The sequence below is a fragment of the Puma concolor genome, chromosome D2 (assembly GCF_028749965.1).
Source record: "Puma concolor isolate L17-30 chromosome D2, mPumCon1.1.hap2, whole genome shotgun sequence".
NCBI classification, from domain to species: domain Eukaryota; kingdom Metazoa; phylum Chordata; class Mammalia; order Carnivora; family Felidae; genus Puma; species Puma concolor.
Window position 1 is genome coordinate 25,698,875 of NC_141677.1, and position 21,665 is coordinate 25,720,539.

A 21,665-nucleotide genomic window follows, 5' to 3' on the forward strand; every position below is an offset into this window, starting at 1 on the left:
ACAGCAGAGAGTAGAATATATGGGTTTTACCTGCTCAATGACATCTACTGAGATGACAATTTATTTATAAATAAGTCTTATTTATAAATAATTATTTTAATATTAACATTAAATACAATTGATTTAATAAAAATTATTTTATATATATGCATCATGATAGTCTATCATTCCTGATGTTGAGAACTTGTAACAATTTAGAATGTCAACTGTGAATTAGAATCAACTATATATATAAAACTTTCTTGTTTATATATGTATACGCATTTAGGGATGAAAATAATGATATATGGAATTTGCTTTAAAATAATACATAAGAAAAAAATAACAAATAAAATAATACATGAGGAGGTGCCTGGCTTGCTCGGTCAATAGAGCATGACTCTTGATCTCAGGGTTGTTAAGTTTGAGCCCCATGTTGAATGTAAAGATTAGTTAAAAAAATAAAATCTTATTTATTTATTTATTTATTTATTTATTTATTTATTTATTTATTTAATGACTGCGTGAGTGAGAGAGGGAGGGAGGGAAGAGAGAATCTTAAGCAGGCTCCATACTCAGCACGGAGCCAAATGTGGGCTGGATCCCATGAGCCTGGCTGGGATCACGACCTGAGCTGAAATCGAGAGTCAGACACTTAACAGACTGAGGCACTCAGGCATGCCCCAAAATAAAATCTTAAAAAAAAAAAAAAAAATACTCTCTCTCTGCCCCTCCCCCGTTCATGCTCTGTCTCTGTCTCAAAAATAAATAAAACGTTAAAAAAAAAAATTAAACGGGGCGCCTGGGTGGCGCAGTCGGTTAAGCGTCCGACTTCAGCCAGGTCACGATCTCGCGGTCCGTGAGTTCGAGCCCCGCGTCGGGCTCTGGGCTGATGGCTCAGAGCCTGGAGCCTGTTTCTGATTCTGTGTCTCCCTCTCTCTCTGCCCCTCCCCCATTCATGCTCTGTCTCTCTCTCTGTCCCAAAAATAAATAAACGTTGAAAAAAAAAAAAAAATTAAAAAAAAAAAAACAAAAAAACGGGGCGCCTGGGTGGCTCAGTCGGTTAGGCGACCGACTTCAGCTCAGGTCACGATCTCGCGGTCTGTGAGTTCGAGCCCCGCATCGGGCTCTGGGCTGATGGCTCAGGGCCTGGAGCCTGCTTCCGATTCTGTGTCTCCCTCTCTCTCTGCCCCTCCCCCATTCATGCTCTGTCTCTCTCTGTCTCAAAAATAAATAAAACGTTAAAAAAAATTAAAAAAAAATACATGAGGAACAGTAAAAGGAAACAATTTTGGCCATTTATTGGTAATTGTTAAAAGTGGATGACAGGTACATGGGAATTCATTTTACTCTTCTATGTCTGTATGTTTTAAATTATCTGAGAAAAAAGTTTTATCATATCACACTTCTGCTAAATACCCTCCAAAAGCTTCCACTTCAGTTTTAATAAGAACAAAAACCAAAGTATAATAGCCTAAAAAACCCTACTTAATCTATCTTTCTTATTTCATTTCCTACTCATCTCTATATAGTTGTCTTCTTGTTATTCTATGAATGCTTTCATTTTAGAATCCTTCTATTTTTCTGTTCCAGCTAATACTTCCTATCAGGTTTTATTTTCCTCTATAGCACTTACAGTCTCCTAATACACTAAAATAGTTACTTTGCTTGCTATTTCTTCTCACTACAAGGTAAGCTATATGAAAGCAGGAAAATTTTTTTGTTTTGCTCATGGTTGTACTTTAACTATCAGAAATAGTGCCTGGGACACAGCAGGTGCCCAATAAATATTTGTAAAACTGAATCAGTTATAGAAAAGGGGAACACATTTCTGATAGGAGAAAAACGGAGGTAAGGCAAGGTGCAAAAACAGGTTTGAGGGCAGGAAGTTAAGGGGGTTCCTGCTTGTAACCTACATTTCCACTGTGCTGCAGGAGAAGGGTCTTCTATTAAGAGAAAAGGAGGAAGCTAAGTAGAACAGTGATAATTTAAAATAACTACTTTAGGAAATGCAAACTCAAGGAACATAGAAAAGGATGCCAACTGGTACCAAAGGATCAGCTGAGATCAGACACAATACAATGACACCAAAATACATGGGGGTATTTTTCTCCTGCTTAAGTCTTAAAGCTTTTAAGCATTTGGGGCAAGGCTTTCCAACAGGATTTTCTGTAATAATGGAAATGTTATATATTTGTATTGTCCCACATATGGCTATTTGAGTACTTGAAAAGTGGCTGGTCTAACAGACAAAATTTTAAGTTTACTTTTACTTAATTTAAATTTAAATAGTCACATGTGACTAGTGGCTATCAATAATGGGTAGTGCATTTTTAGGGTGTAAAAATGAAGAAAATAAATGGTAGAGGACTATTCTAGGATCAGAAATTAAAAGACAGATGTGGCAGAAAGACAAAGCCATAAGGGAGTTAAAGTGTTGGTAAGAATGGGTAAAATAATATACCACAGAAATATCTTGGCTGGAAAACCAAAAGAAAACTTGAAGGGGCGCCTGGGTGACTTAGTTAAGCGTTGGACTCTTGATTTCGGTTCAGGTCATGGTATCCCAAAGTCATGACATCCCGAGTCATGTGTTGGAGCCTACCTGGGATTCTCTTTCTCCCTCTCTTTCTGCCCCTTCCCTGCTCATGCTCTCTCAAAATAAATTAGATATTAAAAAAAGAAAAGAAAAGAAAGGAAAACTGGGAAAATACAGGAAATTCTCCAAATATACGACCCACCGGTAAAGTTGTAAAGTCTGTGAATGAGATTTATTTTGTCTGCTTAGGGTTTTAAGAAGTTGCTACTTCTTCCCCCCCAATTTTTTTAAAGTTTATTTATTTGTCAGAGAGGGAGACAGACAGAGTGCGAGCAGGGGAAGGGGCAGAGAGAGAGGGAGACACAGAATCTGAAGCAGGCTCCAAGTTCTGAGCTGTCAGCACAGAGCCCAATGCAGGACTTGAACTCACAAACCACGAGATCATGACCTGAGCCATGAGCCAAAGTAGGCACTTATCCAACTCCGCCACAGAGGTGCCCCAAAAAGTTACTTCTTCTAATGAGTCTCTTGAAAGTACACATATCATGAACTGAGATTTACCCAACCAGACCTATTTATTTTTGAACTTCTAGCATATTTATTCTCTTTATCCCCAATTCTATAGGGCATAATGTACTTCCATATACACTATCTCATAGACAATGGCAACACTATCATGAGGCAGGTATTACATATCTAATTTCATATATGAAAAATAAATTCTTAAGTGGCTGCATGCTTTGCCCAACATTTCATAATTAGAAGCAGAGTTGGGATCTGAGTCCAAATTCGCCTGTTGTTCTACTACCAAATTCTGATACTTTAATAGATGTAAATTTTTTCTTCCACACCAAAGGGCCAAAATTCCCTAATAAGATACATTTTAGATATGTGTATATATGCAAATGACTACATTGTAATCTTAAAAACAAAATTTCAAAACTTTGGCAGCTTATTATTTAATTGATGTATGCTGATTTTCCCTCTTTATTTTTAAATTTGATTCACTGTAAACTATTACTGGCACTAGGGGTGCCTGGGTGGCTCAGTCAGTTAAGCCTCTGACTTCAGCTCAGGGCATGATCTAACAGTTCATGAGTTCAAGTCCTGCATTGGGCTCTCTGCTATCAGCACAGAGCCCACTTGGAATCTTGTGTCCCTCTCCTTCTGCCCTTCTGTCTCTGTCTCTCAAAAAAATATATATATATTGGCACTAAATCAGATACAGTAATGTCCATGGAGTTTAGGGACAAAAGGCAGAGTTACCCAAGCTGTACCATGATCGACATCGAATTCATAAAAAATTCTGGTACAAATATGTATACATATGCCTATGTGTTGAATAAGACAGAATGGGAAAGAGGAAGTGATCAAGACCAATAAAAACAAACCAGTAGTACTGTCTGCTCCTTTACAGCACTGGTAGTGAAGATCATTAATTAACTACACCCTTGGCCAGAGCAGAGTCTCATAATCCTTCATAAAACAAACAACATGCTATTTAGATGATACCAACTAATGCCAAGTTTGCTCGACTGACATAATGTGTATGCAATAAACATTAAGAAAAATTCTCAACAATGAACTTTGTTAAGTATTGGAAGGAATCATTAATATGTGATAGAACTTAATTCCTTGAAAACAGAAGTGGATGTGGGAGAAACAAGATTAAAAAACTATCCTTCTGAGGTGCTCTAGGTATTGTGTTTTTAAAGTCTACATACTGGATAATGCCTTAAAGACCTATAAGTTTGAGGTCTATTACATACATGAGGAGGCTTTACCTATTCAGATTTTTTATTCACCCCTTTATACAGAATTTTTCTATTTCCAGACATGGCTATTCCATGAATGGCAGTGGGGAGAGGAGTTATTAATTGGTAATAATATCATGTTATTCCCTTGTAGGGTACCTGACACACAGGCAAAGAACATCTAGGAAAACATTGGATTTTTAAGATCTGTTACTATAGGTATCCCTATTTAAGTGCAAATCTGATGGAAAAACAGGACCCATTTATGATTAATAACCTCTATCAAATGACTAGGTATAAAGAGCTCAAGAGAATGTGAGTGATATAAGAATTTGATCTAGAATGAAAATGGGTTGGTAGGGGAACCACTGATAGCCATGAGAAAACATCACTGTTGAGACTCAAGAAGCAAAACTATGGTAACATTCAGAAAGGAATGACAGAGGGTGCCAGGGTGGCTCAGTTGGTTAAGCGTCCGACTTCAGCTCAGGTCATGATCTCACGGCTCGTGAGTTTAGCCCCACGTCGGGCTCTGTGCTGACAGCTCAGAGCCCAGGGCCGGCTTCAGATTGTGTTTCCTTCTCTCTACCCCGCCCCTGCTCGTGCTCTGTCTTTCAAAAATAAATAAACATTAAAAAAAAAATGGACACTCTTAAAAAAAAAAAAAAGAAAGGACTGACAGATACTTTCTTCTCACATTTTAGGGTGTTGGCAGTGGCTGGTAGGCCACTGTCTGCAGACCACTTCTAAGCTGATTTGACAAGACTGTTTTGAAGGTTTCTAACCTTTCCAGTTTTCTTAATCTACATCCTAATAGCTTGAAATAAAGAGGAAAGGGTGTGTGAGGAAGTTTTTCTTCTATTAGCATAACAGAGATGCTAAAGACACTTAACTGTACCAAAGCCAAAGATGCCTACCATCCTACAATTCATTATAAAGCAAAGAATCAAGTATCAGTAATACCTGTGACAGTTAATATTGTGTGTTACTTTGGCTAGGCTATGATGCCACAGTCTACATGTTGCTGTGAAGGTAGCTATTTTTCAAATGTGATTAACGTTTCAATCGGTAGAATTTGAGTTAAGCATATTACCCTCCAAAATATGTGTCGGCCCAATGCAATCAGTTGAAAGCCTTATAAGAAAGCAAGAAGGAGGTTTTTTAAAGAGGAAAGAATTCTGCCTCCATACTGCCTTCAAAATCAATCTTGCCAGAATTTCCAGACTGCTGGCCTGCCCTGTGGATTTCAGACTTGCCAGCCCCCACAATTACATGAATCAATTCCTTAGAACTCCTCCCTCTACTTCCTTTCTCTCTACACATGTTTGGGGTGTGTGCACGTATGTGTACACACACACACACACACACACACACACACACACACACACTCTATTGGTTTTGTTTTGCTAGACAATCCTAATACAGTACTCTATTGAGAAATACTATTAGCTTTACATATCTCTTTCCCATCTTCTAAACCCTTGCCTTCTGAAAAAAATAAATAAAATAAAACCAAGAAAAAGAAACAGGCAAAACTCTGGTATTACTGCATCAGTTGATTCCACAGCACAGACACTATGAATATGCCTCAATTTTAGAACCTTCAGCATGTAGCTATAATTATGTCTCTCCCCCTGACTTGAAAGAGAACAAAGTATTTTATCTGTCTTAAATTCCTAGTACTAGCCAAGTGACTGGCAAACAGCAATAAATGAATGACTATATCTTAAGACTGAGTAGGTGTGTCAGAAAATTTCACCAGTTCAGCAGAATAATATACTTTAATTATAATTTATCTTTAGGGTTAAACAATCACTTGGACAAATTAAGCAGTTGTAGAAAAGTAAAAAAAAGTGGTACCTCAAGTAATCAACAGTGTGTACCTCAAGTTATCAACAGTGTAAGGACAGACATATAGACTAAAGAAATAGAACAGAGAGCCCAGAAATAAAATTTTAGAATCAATGGTCAACTGATTTTCAACAAGGGTGCCAAGACTGTCCAATGGGAAAAAGACCATTCTTTTCAGTAAATGGTTCTGGGAAACTTAGATATCCACATGCAAAAGAACTAAGTTGGACATTTACCTTATGTCCTATAAAAAAATTAATTAAGAAGGAGTCAAAGACCTAAATGTAACAACTAAAACCTCAAAATTCTTAGGAGAAATTTGTTATGATGTTGGAGTTGGTAAACATTTCTCGGATAGAATAGTAAAAGTACAGGCAACAGGAAAAAAATAGGCAAGTTGGGCTTCATCAAAATTAAAAACTTTGTACATCAAAAAACACTTTTGAGAGAGAAAAGACAACACAAGAATGGGAGAAAATGTTTGCAAACAATCCATATCTGATAAGGGACTGATAAAACTCCTGGCCTCAACAACAAACCAACAACTCAATTCAAAAAATAGGCAAAGAACTTCATACCCAGTAGGATAGCTATTAAGAGGGCCACGTGGGCGGTTCAGTCTTTAAGCATCTGACTCCAGCTGAGGTCATGACTTTCCAGGTCAGGAGTTCGAGTCCCACATCAGGGTACTGTTAGTGCAGAGCCTGCTTGGGATTCTCTGTTTCCGTCTCTCTCTCAAAATAAATAAATATACTTTAAAAAATTAAAAAAATAAAAAGTAATCTCTACACCAAAGATGGGGCTCGAAATCACAACCCCAAGATCAAGAGTCACATGCTGTAATCACTGAGCCAGGCAGGTGCCCCAAGGACTCCATTACTTTCCAATTTTAATCTTGAGTAAATCTAGGACTTCAGGACACCTGTATGCACAAGAGAGAAAACTGAGCAGCTGAGAAAATAGGGAGAGTGCAAAATATCTTGAATAGCTGTTTGGATTCTCTATCTATGGAAGAAGTGAGTCTGAAAATGATGCACAGATCTGGAGTACAGCTAGATGCCAGTGTTTGAAAAGTCTAGGGAAATTGTGCAGACAATAAAATTAAGAAAAAATTTAATCTTGTATTTAGGAAGGATGTCAACTCTAAGAAAAATAACAAAGTGACAAACAATGATGCTAGCTACTGTGTGAACCGAGATGCCAAGTCACAACTTCCTTAAACCTCACTTTCTTTGCCTATAAAAATTGTTATCATATATTCTCTCCCTTCCTCATAATCCTTCCACCTTCCCCTTTCATTCTCCTACACTCTATCTCTACTTTTACAAAGAAACACAAATATTAGTTCTAAAAGGTCTTGGGGGTGGGGGGCAGGTGGGCAAATTGACAATGACACACACAAGTCACATGGAAACTACTATTATGAGAAGCAAAACCTATGAGTAAGCAGAAGAAACCTGTCTGCAGAAAGGACACTGAGGAAGAGGGGAAGAAGGAATATGTGACTTGAGTTCCTGACTTTCTAGTTCCTAATTCCATTCCAAATAAGGTTCAGCTGTACTTTCCTGCTACAGATATCCATGACACTGCCTGTTGTATCTTTTTAACACCCCCACCCCCTTTTTATTTGAGCTAGTTTAAGTGGGATTCTACTTTGCCACCTATGCATTTGTAAGTTAGGCTTCTCATAGACTTGTTATGAATTAAATAAATTAATATATGTACCCTGAAAACATTACACACAATTAAGATAATACAATGTTTTCCTCATAAAGATAACATAAGGACTTACAAAAATAATGCACATGGAAACATTTTGCAAATTTTTGAACTTTACAAATGTAAAATATTAACACACTAAAATAAAATTTTGAGATTTTAAAATAATATGGCTATGCCTTAGTAAGAATTTGCAACTGGGTAAAAGGAATAAATAATATCAACCTATTTTGACTGGCAGAAAGAAACTAGAAAATCTTTCTCAATGGTAACTAGTGACGGCTTAGGATCCTTTGAATCTGGTGTCTAGAAGCATAATTTTACATACTTTAAATTCATAACAGCAGTCACAAAAAAATTACAAAGAGACTGGCAGATTTTTCAGCATATGATCATAGCAGATTTGGGACCAAGAGAGAACTGTTGCAGACTGTGACTTATAAATGTTTTTAATCTGAATATTGCAGAACAGCTCATACTTGCGCCAAATTTCAGTCAAAATAACATGTTCCTGGACTCCATGGATACATTTTCAACACACCAAGTTTTGCAACCAATTTTCACAAATGAAGAACTCCCTTTTTAATGGCAGCAGAAATGCATTTAGATAAATCAACATACCTGATTTGTGGGACTTTAAGAAGCATATTTTATAACTACTTTTGAAATTATGGTGATATAAAAATCAGGTAGGTGGGACATAAAAGTACTTTTAAACAGAATGTAGTGAAAAACTACTGAATATTAAAACATTATGTACCAACTTTAAATTTTAAAAAAGCCTATTTAAATGAGGAAGTTCAGTGGACTTTTAGCTACTGGTTCCCCTTTTCTTGTAGTCCATCCTACTTTCTAGGCTTCAGCTTGGCTCCACTATTGCAAGCTGTCACTTTTGCCTAGAAATGGAATAAAGCCAAGTACTACACAATAGCAGCTTCCTGCTTTGGCCTCGTCTTCTAGACCACCCCCAGGCCAATGCCTGCCCACAGATGCTGATCCTACCACGCCAAAAATCCACCAACAGTCAGTTCACAGCTAGGGCTATGATCCTGTATTTTTTTTTTTTTTTTTTTTTTTACACTCTTGGCAGAATATATATTCCACAATCTCACAGTTCTCGTTTTCACTGACTTTATGGCAACAAAGCACCTCTAAATTTCAATCAAATGTTAATATGAATGCAAAGGGAGTGAAAAGGGAGATGCATAAAAAAACTCAGGGACTAATTGAGAATGTGCTCAACTTCTTTCTGTCGAAATATAAATCAGAAACAGATATAGAAAAATATAGGCTAAAAGTTCTCTCAATAAGTACCATTAATACACACAATTCTGTTATTCTAATCCTGTATAATTTTGATTTGCATCTGGCACTGTCTGACTCATTAGTTTTCTCTTTTGAGATAAACCTGGAGTTAAGTCGAATGTCTCCTACCCCTGAAACTAAAATAATTAGTCAGCGATAAACTTGTTTAGGTTAATGTTGGTCAGAAATGGTTGTTTTTTCACCTTGAGCAAGTTCACAGAACTGTTAGTGTTGAGAAGGAACTTCAAAGGTCATATAGTCCAACAACTTATTCAATGCTTAGAGGGCTTCCAAAACATAGTACTGTGTCCACATGGGTTCTCACCAGAGCCAAATAAAGAAAAACAATTCTGTAACTTCCTGAATAACACTTATGCTTTTTGAGATAAAAATAACTATCAGCAGCAAATGGAGCTTAAGACTTTCCCTGTGAAAAAAAAAAAAAGGTAAGAGAGTTTTTTGGAGGGTGGTATCACACGAGGGTTCTGTATCTTTTCTAAAACCATTTTCTTAAAATAATACTTTAAGAAGTCACCATAGAATCTTATCTAAAAGGTGTGGGGGGGCATAGAGAAGAAACACTACTACAAAGATATGTTGTTACAAGCTGACCATGGCTTGTACAGACAGCTAACAAGTTTATCTACAATCAGATGTAGAAAGAAATGGTAAGAGATCCAGAGACAACAAATAAGACAGATTGTTAAAAGAGGTGCAGATGGTGGAAGACAAATATCCAATGGTTATGTATCATAGGAAGAGAAAGGAGTTTCAAATATCTAGATACCATCTATAAAGAGAAATAAAGAACATGTCTAAATAGGTACCTTCTCCTGAGCAATTTGTATGTAGTAATAACTCCTAAATATGTCATTTCATTTAATCTTTCTAACAACTCTGAGGTAGAGAACAGCTTTATCTTATACATGAAGAAAACCATTTATTTAGAATGCTTTAGACTTTCCCAATGTCACATAGCTAGCAAATGGCAAAGCTAGGATTTGAAACCATGTCTGCATGAACTGACTTCAAAACTCTTTCTTAACCATTATGCTATACTGACTGTCTAGGACAAAAGACTCTAAATGAAGACCCAATCAATTAGCTGCTTCTGATGTGTATAATAACCAGATGCCACTGTTAATGTAGAAAATTTTGTTACTCTCTTGCTTCAAAGCTTCCAATGATTCATTTGGCCTAAAAGATAAAATTCACTAATAACTGTACTTAACAACCCTTTTCCTCTTTTATCTGACCCCACAATACTTATTAATGTAGTGTGAGGTCTACTATTCAAAGTCAAATGCTCTTCTCCAGCTGGACTGATCCTCTACAGTCTTCTGCATCTACCTCCTTTCCTTACTGATGGATCATGCTATCCATCCTGCCAAATGTCTGGCCTTACTGTCCTTATTTTTCACTTCCATCTCCCTTCAAATGAATCCCACTCAAATTCTACTTCCTTCATGAGACTTTAACCATTTCAAGCTCTACTGATTTCTCTTTTCTTCGTTTTCCTAGTCTTTACTATGTATTTTTGGCTCCTTAAATCGAGTCTATTTTTAATATAAGTTCTTGCTGTGAATTATAAACACCTTGAAAAAAAGTACTAGGACTTAGTATATCAATTTTTTAAACCATTAAGCACCTAGCAGGATGCTGTGCACAGGGAAACCACAGAATTTAAATAACTGTTAAATGAATGAAGTCAGCTGGGATGTTTCCAAGATCAGACATCAAAAAATTTTAAGGGTAAGTCAGGGGAAGTAGAGTCTAAGCATAAAATTTCCATTTAAAGACTCCTTTCTGGGGAAGTATCAAGTGAGTCAATAGTCAGTGGAACACAAAATAAAGAGTTTTAGCCTCTCTCTCTGCTCTGGGCTGGTTTCTCCCTCTCTCAACTACACTGTAGATGCTCTCATTCTTGGGGGCCGGGTGCGTATGTGTGTGTTCCACTCCCATATTCTAAAAGGCATGCTTCCAGTGTTTCTTATAAATTTCTATAAAACATATCTCAATAGAAAGTTCAGTTATCATGAAAAAACCTAATTTCTTTCTTTAAAACAGTAACAACAACAACAACAACAGTTTGCTGGGCAGTATCTGGAAGTCCATTTATTTTTTTTTCTTTTAGTTAATTAAATTAATGGGAAGCAGTAATTTGATACCAGGAAGAGAACAAATCGGAGAGGAATTCTGGGAAAGAAACATTTATATAACTATGCTAATAAATCCTGTACCCGGCAAAAATCCCATTTCCTCTATAGGGATGTTAGTCTTAAAATGATAGACCTACACTATAAATTGAAGTGAGGGTAAAGAAAAGTTTAAAAAATATTTTTTTTCTCTACCCACCAAAGTAATACTAACACGAAGTTCTGTTTACTTCCTTCTGTAAACTATTAGTAACACCACAGTACCCTGGGGAATAAATCTGCTCATGAAATGAACTACTACCAACAAGATTTTCAAAATTTTGTCAGTAGCTCATTTATGTCAAGTGTTTAATTCAACAAAATATAACACCTAGCTAGTAACAACTAAACCAGCAGTTAATTGTTCACCTTAGCTGACTGAGGACTAAATTTTACCTCACTAATATCTCATCTTCGTTGTAAAGCAGTTCCAAAGTCCATAGGACAATAACAAAAGTTTATAAGGAAAAAATACAGGTCTCTGCTACATTCCACTCTCAAACTACTGGTAATTTATCCTAGGCAATCATTTGAGCTATTTTTAGTAAACCAGATGTGTTGGGCAACAGCTACCTTAGGGATATTCTGAAACCAGAGCCAATAAATTTGTATCATCAATGATGTAAAACTTATGGGTCAAAATGGACTCAAGCAGGGATAACAACCTTTTCACTGAGCAATACAGAAATGACAGATACACAGATGTGACACAGTCCAGACACATTCATTAACTAAGTATTTTAAGACTCTTCTCTGTTCAAGTCTTTAAGCAATTTTTAGTCCAGGTACTAAGAAAATACTGAGGTTTGCTCCACCTGTTCCCTTTTTCTTCAACCAGCAATTCACAGCACAGTAGTACTATATCTAATATTTAGTAAAGCAGTTCAATGTGCACATTCTATGATGACAGAAACTGCAGCATTAATAGTCCTATCCCTAAACTTTTATCACTTTATTATGACCCAGAACTTCAAAAAGGATCTTTCCTTCAGGTCTGTGATGAATCTACCTTATAGTAGGAAAAATACCTCATTACTACAATGAATTTTAATACACAAGAAGACAAACATAGGGTATAAAGTTGAACAAGCACATTCTGCTTCAAATCTCTAATAGTTTTAAAGCAGTGCCCTTGGTATTATCCCTTTATTACATTTAAAAACAAAGAGAATCGAGATCCCTAGAAAATACTGGACTAACAAGCCAGACCAACCCAGATTTGTTGAGATGAGTCATGTACAATTTTCAGGTAAGAAATAATCTCTTCTATATCCTCTATGAAGCAACCAACCTGAAAACTGCAGGTGTGTGCATGGCCAGAAGCCAAAATTCTGAACAAGATGATTTCAAAATCATGCTAAGAGTTCAATGTTCATATTTCATTATCAAACTTTTTTCAATGAACTTGATAAAAAACTTCAAATTTTAATGTTTTTTAAAATTTTCTGTAATCACCCTCCAAAGAAAAGCAACCATACCACACAAAAATAATAGCAATTAACGAAACAAAAACAAAACCCCAAACTATGAAAGGCATCTTTCAGAATCAATAATTTGATTTTTTCCTCCTTCTTCCCAGCCAGTTGAAAGACAGAGTAGAATGTGCAGAGTTCCCTCCTACTTCCTCTCTTTTCCCTTCCCCCTCTACTTCAAAGAAAGTTAACTGCAGCCAGGCATGATCAGGAAATCTGAAAGGAGGAAGCAGAAACTCATTTGTGTGCATAAGGAAGAAAAAAAAACAGAATTAACAATACCATGCTGCTACAGTGACCTAATTAATATGCATAGATTATATTATTTAGAAGATATTGGTTTGGTTTTTCTCCTCATTCAAGTTTCTTTCCAAAAGAGCGAAAACTACAACAGTGATTGTACCCCAATTCCCCAACTACATGCCACCTAAAAAAGTGACCAGATCAACTTTAATACGCGGCATGTGATACTCAATGCACTGAAATCAGAGGTTAAGTGTAGGATTCAAACCAGTGACCTAAAAGTGAAATGATCTATATTCATCTTGGTTTCGTAACCACTACACCTTAAACAATGTTACTTTCCTGATATATCAAAAAATAGGGCTGTACAACTATATAAAGGAAATTAAAGGGAGCATACTACTACAGAATAAAATGCTGAGAATGCAAGGAGAAAGATGGTAGGTGGGAATTCCCACTATGAAAACATTTGTGAGAATTTTTAGAACAAAAGTTATGTGTACTCATCACTCCATACACAAAGGCCATTTCTAAGGAAGGTTTTCCTCCACCACACTTAAGAAAACTATAAAGGGTAATTAACATCTAGATTCAGAAGAAATTGCCTCATGCAATTTAAAGAAATGAGAAAAAAATAAGGAGAACATTTAAAAAACGTGTTCAATTTTCCCCCAAACTCCCTTTGACTTATATAAGGTTACCCTAAAGTTAAGATATGTCAAGACACTATTTACAAAATCTATGCCAGTAACAGCTGCCATGTTTAAGATGCCAAGGAATTTAATGTACTGTTTGGACAAGTGGTTAGAGAAAAGCATTCTGGGATAAAGCCACTCTAATTACATGAACTCTAAAATTGTTTCCTTTATTGTGAATGTAGCTAGCTATATTTCACAAACTCATCTAAATAAATAAATTTGAAAAACTAGACTGAGCCATCTTAGGTATGTGGAGTACATTTTCATTCAAAATGTTACAATAGGTGTCTATCATTTACATATTAGAGAAAATATCCTTACATATTTTTTAAACAGATTTAATAAGACACTAAATCTATTAAAATACACATAAAATAGCTCTATTATAGATCATCTATTACTTTTAAAACTCCTAAGAAATTCTAAAATTAAGGTATGCTGGATCCCTGAATCAAGTGCTGTTAGTATTAATTCCTTCTGATTTTTTAAAACTGAGAACTCAGATTTGTGAAAGACAAATGGTTAAAAGGTCAAGAGAAATCACTTCACCTTTAGAAGACACAGTATTCTTCTAGGTTAGAGATCAACTGGCCTATACCAGCAGAGCAATATAAACAGCTTACTAACAAAGACAATCATACAGTTCACCAAATCAAATAAGACTTTAGCTCTTGTGCTTTTTTAAATAAAATTATGTAATTAATCAGAATCTAAAAGCTTAACATGTAAAAAACAAAAAGTCACCCCAAAACCCCTATAAAATGCTAGCACATTCTTTCAATGATTATAATTTTAATAAACATGTTGTGGAGTTTTAGGCCACCTGGCAAAAGAGTTTATTTTTAAAAGTAATTTCTACATAATGATTTCACTTCTCTAAATCAAATCCAAGCTGAAACTTCCAAAGTGCTGCTAATCAGCAACCACAAAATTAAAACATTAAGGGCTGGAAGGTTCCCCTCATCCAGTCTAATTCCCACTAAAAGACTGTTAGAAATGAAATTATAATAAGGCCTAGAGTTAAGCTAAATGGCATTCACAATTATAAACAAAACAAAATAAAACCCAAGGGAAAAGCTCAACACCTCCAATATTATACCGGAACTTGCTATGAATTTTTAGCTATAAATACTGTAAACAAAGAACAAAAAAGCTAACAGTACAAAAACTAGGTCATTTAATGAAATAAGAAAAATAATGTGAAAGGACAAAGAATATCTTTGTAGACTTCAAAATAACATCTAACTCAGGAACTATCATCCCATTCTGGTAGATCTAACAGAAGATGCACATAACTACTCTAATTCCCTAAGTATTATAATTCCACACACAATAAATCACTGCTCATTAACTCAGCTCTTGTTCTTTCCATGGAAACGATGCCTCTATATTTTATTTTCGGAAAACAGTAACTACTCTGAAATGGAATAGGAGTACTGACTTTCAGCTTCATTAAAAAAAAAAACGTCAAGCTAGTTCACTCATCCTTTCTTTCAATGCAATTATATTATTTTAATCACTTAAGTAAAAAATGCATGAAAGAGATTTAATTCAATCTGAAATCCAAATATATAAAGAAAACAAACTTCTGTTCATTTTTACTTATACCTTAAGAAACTAACCAACAACTTCACTAGAAATTTTAAAACTCACTTAGTCTATTTTTGATAGGAGTTTCTTCACATGATTTCTATCTTAAGGTCTACTAGAAAATATTTTTCCAATTAAATGTATTTGTATTCAGACTGTAACTGGGAACTAAAATTTAGAAAATGAACAATTAATGACAGTCTAATGGAAACTTCTCACTTAAAAAGAACTACTATTACTATATGCATAAACATTAATCTCATTTAATTACATTAATTGACCCAATTCTTAATCTTTAGAGCTTGGAGAAAAGGTAATTTATACTAATATCTAACCAGTTATTTTCTAACAATGAACATTATTTATAATGGTAGGGACTTAATTTTGCTCACTTGTGTATTCCCAGCGACAGAATGCTGCCTGGCTCATAGTAAGTTCTCGGTATATAAATCTGTTGACTGGATAAATTAACCATTTATCCTATAATTAAAATTTATTGAAAGCACTGGGTTTCTTGCACACTACATGTTAGTTCGAACTATTTAAAAGAATATCTACATTACCAGTGAAGTTTAAAGATTAGCTAACTTTTAAAAGCAACCTAAAATTTCTTACCTGGTAGGGTTGAAAGGCACTATCTTCAGTTAAAAAATCCAGTTGTTTATCTACAAGGAATTCTACCGCAGTGATTGAACTGGGTATACTTTTTTCAACCAGGGGTTTGAAAGTCTGGTAAAAGAAAAAAAATTTATAATGGTTATTTTCTCGGTTTTATATTCAAATACGAAGGGTATATATGAATACAATGTATAAATGTTATTATTATAATGGTTTTAGGATACCAATTAACATTAGTTTTTATATTATAATCTAAATGCTTTTATCCATACAATATTTTGTATTTGAAAGGAATGAAGTAGATGTAGAGGTTGTTTATTTTAAAAATCAAATATACATGGTGTATAAAAATTTCTAAGATAAAAAAAGAAATTGCTTCTGAAATAAACTTGGTAGGAGAGCATTCTACTCCAACTCTCTTTTAAAAAAGTATTAAGTATTAATCTTTATAAAAACAGAGCAGGTATAGTTTATAGTTATTTTTTTCCTAGTTCATTCACATCAAGGATTTTAAATGATCAGGATGCATCTGGTCTTTTAACTCCACCCCGTGTACTACCCACCCCCGCCCCTGCCCCTGCCCCAAGCACAAATAAAAATCCAGCTGCTTCAGTGAGAGCAGAGTGGGGGAAGGGAAGCAGGAAAAGAGGGAGGTAAGAAGTATTACACAAAATCCACCTCTCAGTCCAGACTCTACTACTTTAAAAATCAAACGAAGGCACAAACAAACCAAAAATAGAGGATCCATGGTGATTTGATTAGTTTAAAGAACACTGGCTCATCTTTTACATAAAGGAGTTTTTACCTATATCTTGGGGTAGGGTGGGAGTGAGGGAGGCGGAAGAGGAAGGAAGGAAACAAACGCACTATGTATGCATTTTTTTAATTACTGTCACACTTTCGAAGCAGAAGCAGCTTGAATAAAAACCCAAGTGTCATATCCTCGGTACTTTTCTAAAAACTTATCATATAATGGCTTTACTATTATAAAAGAATCAAAGTTTGGAAAATGGAATTAACCAACTTAGTTTATAAATTACCTATAGAACATGGAGAAATCTTTCTTGTTACAAGCCAACTTTGGTTTGGATGCAAACCAAAGCTTTTGGCACAGACAGTAAAAATGCCCAGGAGATTCAAAGCCATTGTGTTTCCCCTTCTCTTATTAGGTCTTAAAGAAATCTAACATCCTGCTAATCACAGCTAATATGCACTCTGGGGAAAAAGTTTTCAAGATCTTTAGTTCAGAGTGGCTCTTAAGGAGTTAATTTCTGTATTTAAGAAATTCCTTTTAAAGCTTTCGATTTGATTCATTGAGGAGTCTGTAACTGTTAAACACATGGGGGAAAAAATAAGCATTTTAAAGAAAACTTAATTTCTACACGATACCATGAACTTAGAAATAATATCTTCCTTCCAAAATTAAAATAACATGAAAAAAATCCTCTTACATTCCCACTTATTTTCAGTATTTATAATTAGAAAATCGAACCACAGTAATAAGTTCTTTCCTCCCCAGTCAGTCCTAAGGCTAACCTTTTAAGTACTACATATGTATCAGGAGTATTCTTATCTGGGTGAGAAATTACATTTCAAAACAGACATTCTCCCATTATTTAGCTATCTCCTGCTACTGTTGCCATCTAGCAAGTTTCCATTTACCAAGACTAAATTCCTAAGATTATTTCATAAAATCCTATTATTTTACCTAACAAGTGACTAAAGTTTTGTAAGCAATCCAAGAGCATTTATCTTAGACTTTAAAATGCCTACCACTATGTGATTGACATGAAATACGTAATATTTTTCATATTATATCTTGGTTTAGTTTTTAGTAAACTAGAAAACATTGGCACCTTTTCAAGACTTGATTTAATCCTTGAACTTTATTCAAATGCTCTATTTCTTTTCAAACAGTACCATTTCAGGTCAACTCGGGAAGGTTAACAAAAAGGTCCACAAAAGCTATTATCTAAGTGGCTAAAGGTACAATTCAATTAAGTAGGATTTGAAAAAGAAGTAAACTCCTGTCTGAGTGCTTCTTTCTTACGCAAATAATACAGGTTTGCATTTCCTATGAGACCTAGTCATTTTATAATATGAAAAACATTCTTGTGAAGAAAATCTCTCAGAACTCAGCTATTTAAGGTAGGTCAGAGTGCTAAGGGTAAATTTTAACAGGCCAACTAATCATGATTTAAATTACTAAGTTTAGTTTCTAGGCTAAAATAAAATTCTCTTAAGGTAACTAATTGAAAGCCATTGGGAGAATTTAGCTACCAGAAATGTTAAAAAAAATAGTTTATAAACGTCTATTTCTGATAATAATCATGTACAAATGGAGGTCAAGAGTATACATGCTTCTTAAAATAGTATTAAATAGGGCCACAACTTGCAAATTTTAAAATGTACAAATTATATTTAAGCTACAAATATGTTCCAAGCAAGTGCTGATAAACACTTTTACAGTACTTTGAAAGAAATGTTCCAATATGTATTAAATAAACAACCCTGAAAATGTGTGATTTTTACTACTTTATGGAAAAATTAAAGACAAACGACATATGTAATTAAGTAGTTAAAAAACACTGACTTTTTTTGAAGTGGAAATCAACGATGTAACCATTATTAGTATTTGTATCCAAGTCAAACACATTTCAAAGACATGTTAGTTTAAAAAATAAAAAAATATTTAAATAAAGTGAATGGATCCTACAGCTTTTAAGATGATTCTGTAGTAAATATTTCATGGGTCTAGGTGTAGTGGAATGTAAAGAAACTAGAACTCATACATAACTAATTCAAGACTCTAAAGATATATCATTCTATGAGGAACTTCCACAGCCTAAGGGGAAGCAATGAGCTACCATCTGATGAAAGTCACAGAATATGGCCCTAATCACAAAAAGACTATTATTCGAATGCTGAAAAAAGCCTTTCAAAATTTAAATAAAAATTACTAATTTAAAATTGAATAATCATAATTTAAAAAAAACTTTTGCAATTTTATTAATGGATTAAGAGTTCCTTTAAGGTCCCTTTGTCTGTGTTAACGATACTTTAAAAATAGTCTAAAGCTAAAATAAATACTTAGTTGAGAGCCTGCATTTCTAGTAGGGCCTACACCACGCTATAGGAAGAATGCTTAGAACAACTGTATCCTGTTTGGGGCTCCATGCTGCACCACATTCCATTCACATGAGGAAGAGGAGAACAGATGAGCCCTCCTCAAAAAAACATTTTTAAAATAAATCAACTACAGCTCTCAAACATAACTCAGCTGCTCAAACAAACCACGTTAAAGCTCACATTTAACGTTTAACTAGAAATTCATGGAGTTTATGTCTGCAGTCTGAGTTTCTAACAACCTCCAGTTAACATTTAACAATTCCTTTTCCAAGTTAAAAAAAAATCATGCTCATTAACTACAAAAATCTGATACAAGCTTTACTAAGGGAAAATAAGGAAGCAGAAAACTAAGCAACATTTTAGAAGTCAAGGTTTAGTCTACACACACACACACACACACACACACACACACACACACAAAGACTGGAGTGACTTGAAAGAACAAAGTCCAAATTCCCACCCAAGCAGGTCTATTGAAAAACACGATACTGTTAGAAAACAAGTTGGGGGTGGGGACTGGAATACACCACACAAAAAACCCTCACAAAACAAACACCCTCACTTCCCTTAAAACACTATATTCTAAAAATGCTAATCTGAAACATTTCTGCTCTAATACTTTAAACAAACTCTAGTTTTTAATCTTTTTACAGTGTTATGAAATTACTACACACACAATAATTCCTTCTAAACAAACGAGATAGTTAAAATTTCTTAAAACTAAGAACACTAAGGCTCGACCAATAAAAGGCAGTGACCTTAATTCCTAAGGCTGAGAAGTAAAACCAAATGTAAATTAAGACAAAAGAAAAAAGGAAGCAGAAAAATACAAACCGTACTTTGTTCTTTAAAATTTGTAAGTATCTTTAAATCTCAGAAATCCACGACACCGCTTTAAAGGTCAAGAAGTAGCTGACATTTCCATTTCACTCTTGAGCAGGATTTTTTATCTAGCCTAAATACTTCTTTAGTCTTCAAAAATCACAGGCAAATGGCTCTCAAACCAAGCATTTCTGAGCTCACTTGCAGCGTCGTCATTGTATAGGAAGAAAAGCCAAGACCACAGAACGAAGCAGAGCTGTAACCTAACAAGTCTCCGACGAGCAAATGACGATTTTCTGTCTGCTCTGGCTCAGCCCTGGCAGCGATGAGGATTACAACTCGCTCTTTGTCATCAGCACTGTGGTGTTAACGACTAAGAAATCCTGCAGCTGAAGCACTACTGCATCCTCCGATCTGGGTCAGGATAATTTCTCCCGAGGTCGCTTACATAACCAGTGAGATACTCCAAATAGAGAGAACAGCCATCCATCAGCTAGAGAAAGCCTTTCCCACTGTACTCTGTCTGCGTGGAAACACACTGCAGTAGCTTCCAACAGTGCAGACACCCAAATGAGAAAGACTACTTGGCTTAGGGCACACTGAGAGAAGGGAAGGGGCGGTGCTCTGTAAACTGTAACTAATCCCCCGTCACAGGTGCTGATGGAGTCACTTCCAGCACGAGTCACATTACTGGTGATTACTCATTTGGCTGCGGCCATAGAGACTGGCTCATAATTTTAACAACAGACAAAGACAGACTAGTGGTGAGACGGAGACCTCAAGTTTACTGTCTCTTTCAGGAAAGCAAATGCAAATACAAAGTTTTTGCTTTCCAGATTTACCAAGGTGAGAAAGTGCAGAAAACAAATAATATGTAAACATCTCTCAAGTTGGCAAAAATGAAGTATAACATTAAACCACTGAAAATACTTTGTTTTAGAGTACCTATTTTTAGTTTAATCATTTGTCCTTAAATATATACTGCCATAAAAAATTCTCAGGAAAAAGAGCTATAAACATTTTTGGATTAACATTCTAAATGAAATCAAATGACAACAACACTTGAAAGAAAAACTGGTAATATTTATTTTAGCAGATTTAAAAAGATACTCCTGTAACATTTTTTTTTCTTTAGAAAAACAATTTAATCTAGACAATTCACAGTTATAAAAATCTGTAAGTTGAAAGCATAAAATATATTTTTCTGATGTGTTACCTAACATATGCTCTTAACTTCTTTCTAATCTCGAATTATATTGTCCAATATGGTGGCCACTAGATACACATGGCTACTCAGCACCAGAAATGAGGTAAGCCTAGATTCAGAAGTGTGCTGTAGGTATAATATACACACTGAATTTGAAAAAAGAATGTTAAGTATCTGTAAGTATAAGACAGTCACTTATTTTTAAATGATGTGAATGTTCTTTTATTATAAATTTGATATCTTGTAGATATCAAAGACAGATATCTCCCAATTTTATTTAAAGATTTTATTTTGGGGGCATCTGTATGGCTCAGTCGGTTAAGTGTCCAACTTTGGCTTAGGTCAGGATCTCAGTTAGTGAGTTTAAACCCCACATAGGGCTCTCTGCTATCAGCACAGAGCCTGCTTCTGAACCTCCGTCCCCACTGCCCCCCTGCCTCTCTGCCCCTCCCCTGCTCTCTCTCTCTCTCTCTCTCTCTCTCTCAAAAATAAACATTTAAAAAAGAAGTTAAAAAATTTTTATTTTTAAATAATCTTCACACTC

General features: G+C 35.1%; 1 protein-coding gene across 7 annotated transcripts in view; it reads right to left on the minus strand.

The window, feature by feature from the left end:
- The window catches only part of JMJD1C (jumonji domain containing 1C), a 267,089-nt gene that overhangs the window by 71,300 nt on the left and 174,124 nt on the right, over nucleotides 1-21,665 (minus strand). For 4 of the 7 annotated variants that reach the window (XM_086679809.1, XM_086679808.1, XM_086679810.1 and 1 more), the window contains exon 3: nucleotides 15,961-16,074. In XM_086679809.1, the coding sequence (XP_086535935.1) occupies nucleotides 15,961-16,074 (114 nt within the window). Of the gene's footprint in view, nucleotides 1-15,960; nucleotides 16,075-19,926; nucleotides 20,741-21,665 lie in introns of those variants that run through there. The other 3 variants (XM_086679813.1, XM_086679811.1, XM_086679812.1) reach the window with 2 other exon arrangements.